The 6,015-nt window shown below is 40.1% G+C and overlaps 1 protein-coding gene across 1 annotated transcript in view; it reads right to left on the minus strand.

The window, feature by feature from the left end:
- Positions 1 to 2,092: 2,092 nt before the first annotated feature.
- Positions 2,093 to 6,015, minus strand: part of LOC101581086 (caspase-1-like) — an 11,001-nt gene continuing 7,078 nt past the window's right edge. Inside the window, exons 6-8 of the mRNA XM_023709579.1 lie at positions 5,175 to 5,315; positions 2,950 to 3,059; positions 2,093 to 2,264 (exon numbers count right to left, since the gene is read on the minus strand). Of these exons, the coding sequence (XP_023565347.1) occupies positions 2,166 to 2,264; positions 2,950 to 3,059; positions 5,175 to 5,315 (350 nt within the window). The 3' untranslated portion in view covers positions 2,093 to 2,165. The remainder of the gene's footprint in view (positions 2,265 to 2,949; positions 3,060 to 5,174; positions 5,316 to 6,015) is intronic.

The following is a 6,015-nucleotide window of genomic DNA, read 5'->3' on the forward strand; positions in this document are numbered from 1 at the left end:
GATTTGTTTATTATGTTGTGAATGACAAATTTAGAATCCAGAGAAAGTAGAGAAGATTTCAGAGATTTAGAAACATCTAGAGTATTTTAACATTCAGGATTTACACACACACACACACACACACACACACACACACACAAACCCCATCTCTTTTATGACTAGACACTGAAAAAGACTCCCATCTCACTTAAAGAGATCTGGAGTCCTTGTGGCTCCAATTACACACAGAAACCAAAAGAAAGTATTAGCTTGTGTACTCTTGCCTTACTATCCTTTGCTTATGTCTGCCTATCAGAGTTGAGTGAATAAAGTTCTTTTCAGGAAGCAAGCTCAACTCACCAGACATGGTAATAGCCCATCTCTTCTTGCTGTGCTGAGGGGTAGAGAGCCTCAGACTGCAAATGAAACTTGCTGGTCATTTCCTAAGTGCAGGGGGTGGGAGCAATTAATCCCAGGTTGTCAAACTGATGCTCAGAACTTCTACTTTCCCTGTTGGGACATCCCATACAGTTGTAACACGGGAATCTTGGTCCTGAGCTATAATTTCTTTCTTGGGGAAGGAAAATGTAACAACTAGAAATGACAAAACATCATCCTATAGGCTGACTCCTCTGACTAATGATTTCCTCTTGTTCCTTTACTAAATGCAAGTCTCTCAGAACTCCTCCTTGTCCTTCCTTTTAATCTCTTGGGCTTCTCTGTCTACTCATTAAAAGTACAGATGTAATGAATCTGCTCTGCATTGTCCAGTATCTTCTGGCTTCTGTTTAATTTTTGTTGGTGGCATGTGCCCTCCTTTTCTCCCTGTCACCTTAATCTCTTGTGGCAGACAGTTCTGGGAAGACTTTGCTCATCCCTCCCCAAACATGATTGTCTTTAGTTTCCTAAGACGAACTCAGGGTCTCCTTTTACTGAGGGTGGCAGTTCTGCTTTAGGTATTTGATTTTTTTTTTCTAGATAATTCTTCATAGGGCCAGTACTACACTGCAGTAGAAGGAAGGAACACACAAAACTGATCTGTCCAGGATGGTTTGTAACAGGGCTGAAAAACACTGTGAAATGTTTAATTCTGAAGGTTTTGTTCAATGGGTAAGATATTTTGTTTCACTTTAAAATACTTTAAGGTTAGCAAGGATCACTCTTCCATGTGAAACTGTAGGTCTTGCACCTGAGTAGATGACTAGCCACAATTTTATTTTCCTGTTTTATATAAGGACATCATACTCTAGTACTTATTTGTAGTGTTATATGTTTCACTCTTTCCTGTTTGTCCACTCTTTTATCTTCTTAGTAAGACTGCAAACCCCTGGGAGCCTAGCATTGAATCCAAGGTCACTTTGCTTCCCTCACACATCTTGATGAACTTTAGAAAGACGTAGGTTGTAGCCACAGCTTTGTCAATAGTGAGCTCTGGGTTCTAGGCTAAATCATGTAATGCCCTGTGTTGTTTCATCTCTGCTTTTCTTTTCTGAATCCCTCAACTCAAGCAGCTTCTGTGAATGCACCTACTTTCCTTCTGCCTTCCTAAAGCAGAAACAGTATTTTAAAAACACAAGAACAGTGTCACTACGAGCTCCAGTCTTATCAGAGTCATGAGAACCCGAATGCATTACCGCTCTGTGTTGAACCTCTTGTATTCCCAGTGTGGCAAAAACCAACCAAACAAACAAAAATAAACCTTTTCACTTTATTTCAGGTTTAATAGATTTTCAAGAGAAATGACATTTCTAAGAGAGATGATGCTAAACATTTGTACAGAAAAATAGAACCTATGGTTTTCTACAAAATAGGAAATAATGCAAATACCAGGAAGAGTTCTGCTAAGACATATTTAAGTGGTAAATCTCATTATCAATGGGAACAAACATAAAAAGGGAGAATCCATGCTGGCCTTACATGCCTCACCAATGTGATCCTCGTAAGTGTACTTTTAAATATTTTGACTATGTTTTGATGTACAGTACCTGCCACTAAGAAATACCCATCCACTTCTGCAGCATTTTAAATGTAATGTATGCTAAACTAAATAGAAAAAGACAGTTTTTCCATAGCTCCCTTCATTTTACGAGACTGTCATGGAGTTCCAGTACTCTAACTTCAATTCCTTCTTCCTCTCTCTGCACATACAGAAATCTACCCATAGATACTGATACAATTTAGGTACTTTAGTGTCCTGGGAAGAGATAGAAGTGCTTCGTCAAAGTCACGCGTTCTTTCACGGGTGTCTGTGCCATAGGCTCTGACGTATCAAGTGCAAGTTGAACCTAGAAGAGAAGAAAATATTGTGGGCATTGTTATCTAAGTGGAGAATCTTGAATTTGTCTGGAAAAATAACCTATCATATATATTAAAATTGAGTGATGTAAACAAAAGGTATCTGCATCTCTCAGAACCACCACAAGCAGCATATCTGAGCATAGAATGACCTTACAGATTTTCAACTTCTGTAGCAGGACCTCTTAGCTATCCTGGACATAGGCAAATTAGAGTCTACTCATTTCTCATATCATGGCGGAGCAGGAGTTGAAGAAGCAAGTGACTATTTCCTATGAGTTGTGGACCGGAACTCATTGAAGCTTACATACATGTTTGCTTACTCCTGAAAACCCCTCAAACTTCCTTTTGACAGAATAACATCATTGGAAGATAAACATGATCAGAATGTCCCCCTAAGATTCCAGCAGGAAAACAGCCCAGAGCTAAACAAGTAGAGAAGAAACATTTATTTTTATTTTATTTCATTTTGTTTTGTTTTTGTATTTTTAGTAAGGGTCTACAGGGTCTACAAGGTCTCACTATGTAGATCAGACTCACAGTGATCCACCTGTGTTCAGCCTCCCAATAGCTGGGATTACAGGCATGAACCCCCACACCCAGTCTAAATCCCCGTCTTAGTGCTCCCCAGGGGTGGGGCCGGCATGACAGGGGAAGAAACATTTAGAACCTCACCTTTTGGAAAATTTCCTGCAGGTCACAGCAACAGGCATATTCTTGCATAATTTCAGTGAGTTTTGTAATAAAAAGAGAGCCGTTTTCAGGAGGTCGCAGAGAAAAGTCATCTGTAAATAAAGCACATTTGGGTTCTTATGGCCAGTGTTTGCCAGCATGTATAGGTAGCTCTAGTATTTTCACTTCAGCTTTTGTCTGTCATTGAGCACCTCCTGCTTTCTGTATGCTGCCTGCCATTCTTCAATGACTATATTCTGAATGAGTGAGCATATTTTCTGTACAGGCAAGACAGTTCTGTAGACAGTGCAAGTGTCATAGTCTTCTGTAAGAGTGACGGAAATAAAATCGAGGGTGGAAAGTGCAGACGGCATAGGAAGCGGTAGTTGCATTAAACATCTCAAGTTTGCTATTCAATGTGGTTTTTAAAAATTGTGGTCTGACGATAAGGAGCGGAGTCAATCGCTGCTGTGGCAAAGAGATGCCTGAGGAGCAGCTGTGATGCAGCATAGGTATGCGACACACATAAGGTCATGAAGTTGGAATGCTAAATGAGAATGACAATGAGGCTTGGTGCGGCCGCTCAAGGGCCGGTGAGCTAGCTGAGCGACTGAGCACCAGCTTCGGCAAGCGCAAGGTCTAGGGTTTGACCCCAGGTCGTGCGTGCCGTGCTGGCCAACCCCGAGGGTGAGCCGAGCTGCTGACTCAGTGCAGCAGTGGTGGCGCACGCCTACGTTTCCAGCACTGGGGAGACCGAAAATAGCAGGATCACTACAAGCTTACCAAATACATCAAATGAAAAGCAAAAAAAGAAAGAAAGAAAAAGAAAACGACGCCAACATATTGCAGAAGTTTCAGAAGAGAAGTTTAACTCCAACTGGAGGAAGAAAGAAGCTACGGATCAGAGAGTTACTAAAGAGAAATAATACGCATGGAAATAGTGTAGATGTTTAAAACTTATGCTGGAACTACATAGAGAAAAACACTAAGAATTGATGTATATATTCATGGACACATCATTTAACCAAAATTTTTACTCAGTTAAATTGTAATAAAATACACATGAATAATTAAAATCCTGTTGAAATACAGCTGCCAGCCAAAAAAAGAATATTAAGGAAAAGTGTAGGTAGCTAGCTATGAAGGCCTTCAGTGGAATTTAAGAAATTCTTGATCAGTTCTTCAGGAAAACAGCATGTCGTTGGGACTTGCCCAGGGGACCGTGAAGGTGAAGAGAACTGAGCTGGGATCTCTAACAGCCATGTGGAGGGAAGCTAGAAGGGAAAGTAAAGAGGCAGAAACCAGCAAGATGGACATTGAGAAGTCAGGGAGGTGCAGACTACTAAGAAGACAGAGAGGAATGCATGGTAGAAGACCAGGGTCAAATGGTTTAAAAGTTATTAAGACTGCTAGGGAAGGTGGGAAAGTATGCACAGTATCATTATTTTTGATTGTTAGAGAACATGACGCATTGTATATCAGGACAAAGTCAACATAATGCAGAGCTGTGACACTTCTGGAGGCAAGTGCCTCATTAGAGAAGACAGCCTGCAAACTGTGTGAGCACAGGCCTGAACACACGCCTTAGGGGCCAAGGCAGCTAGGAGTCTGTAAGCTCTAGAAAACTGCAAAATTCACTAGCTGGGAGGATTCCAGTGACTGGTGTTTGAACCTTAATGTGTGAAGTGTCTTGCATGCTTATAAAATGCAAACTCATTAAGAGCATTCATTAAATGTACTTTTCCTCTGTACTATGCTTATTGTTGCACTTAAGTCATCTTATTTAATGCTCAGAACAATGATATTATATTTACATACAACGAGTAATCCAAAGGAAGGGCAGCAAGGCCAAATTACTGGACCTAGTTTACCAATATCTAAATAATAATGTTAGGATATAGTTGTAGCACTCCTACTCCTTAGCTGACATTTAGATTCATTCAGGTGTGTTTTCTTTTGTACACTTCATAACTCACTTTAGCATAACACCTCAATGTGCTTGGTATGCCTTATGTCCCCCTATCCTCAAAAACCCTCTTCCATAAAGCATAATGTCTTGGCAACTGGACTGTAAGGGATCTGAGCATTGTGGGCACTTTGGAAATTCTTCTAGGGCATCTTGTTAATTATTGTACATTGTGTCTTCATGAGTAAGGGTAATTAGATGTGTTACTGTAAAGAAACGGAATTGTTCTTCAAAATTTCATGTAAAATTAAGCACTGATTACCTGGTGTTGAAGAGCAGAAAGCAATAAAATCCTTCTCTATGTGGACTCTCATAATACCATCAAACTCCAAACCTTCTGGAGTCAAGAATATGTTTGAAGGGTCTCCTGCTTCATCCTTTACACACTCTGTGCTTTTCTTCTCTGGAAATAAATATTTACTTTCTTTAACCATCAACTTGCAGGAAACTGCTGGCTCATCTAAACATCTTCAGAACTGTGATCTAATGATTAACTGAGCTGGAGATTTATCTCAGTGGCACAATGACTGTCTGGAAAGTGTGAGGTCAGGAATTTGATTTCAAGTAACAATAAAAACAACAACAAAAAATCCAAAAGAATTAATTATTCATAACTTAAGTACGTTTCACATATATTATGTCATGCATTGTCATTATTTTGCATATAAATGTATATTTCAGGATCCATCTTATCAAGAAGTCTTAATTCTCCTAACCCTTAAATGGAGGACCTCTAAACACCAAAATTTTAAGATTAAAAGTGGTATCTCCTAAGTTAAAAGTGAAACTAGTGTTTTCTAACCAGAAACACAATTCAGAGAAACCACAACTGATTGAGTGACCAACATAGATATTTCTTCATTTTTAGATGCTCAAAAATATTGATACAGGCTGGCCAAATAGATCAGTGGATTTAAAGCAGCTACAAGCAAGCCTGGAGGGCCTGGGGTTCTATCCCTGAGCCTGCAGGGCTGGCCCCACTCCTGGGGCCTTTGAGACAGCAAATGAGATGGCATGATGGTGCATAACTGTAATCCCAGGACTTGGGAGGCTGCAGACAGGAGAATCACTGAGTCTGATCTAGTAGTGAGACCCTTAACACC

The sequence above is a fragment of the Octodon degus genome, unplaced genomic scaffold, assembly GCF_000260255.1.
Source record: "Octodon degus isolate 3935 unplaced genomic scaffold, OctDeg1.0 scaffold00012, whole genome shotgun sequence".
Lineage (NCBI taxonomy): Eukaryota > Metazoa > Chordata > Mammalia > Rodentia > Octodontidae > Octodon > Octodon degus.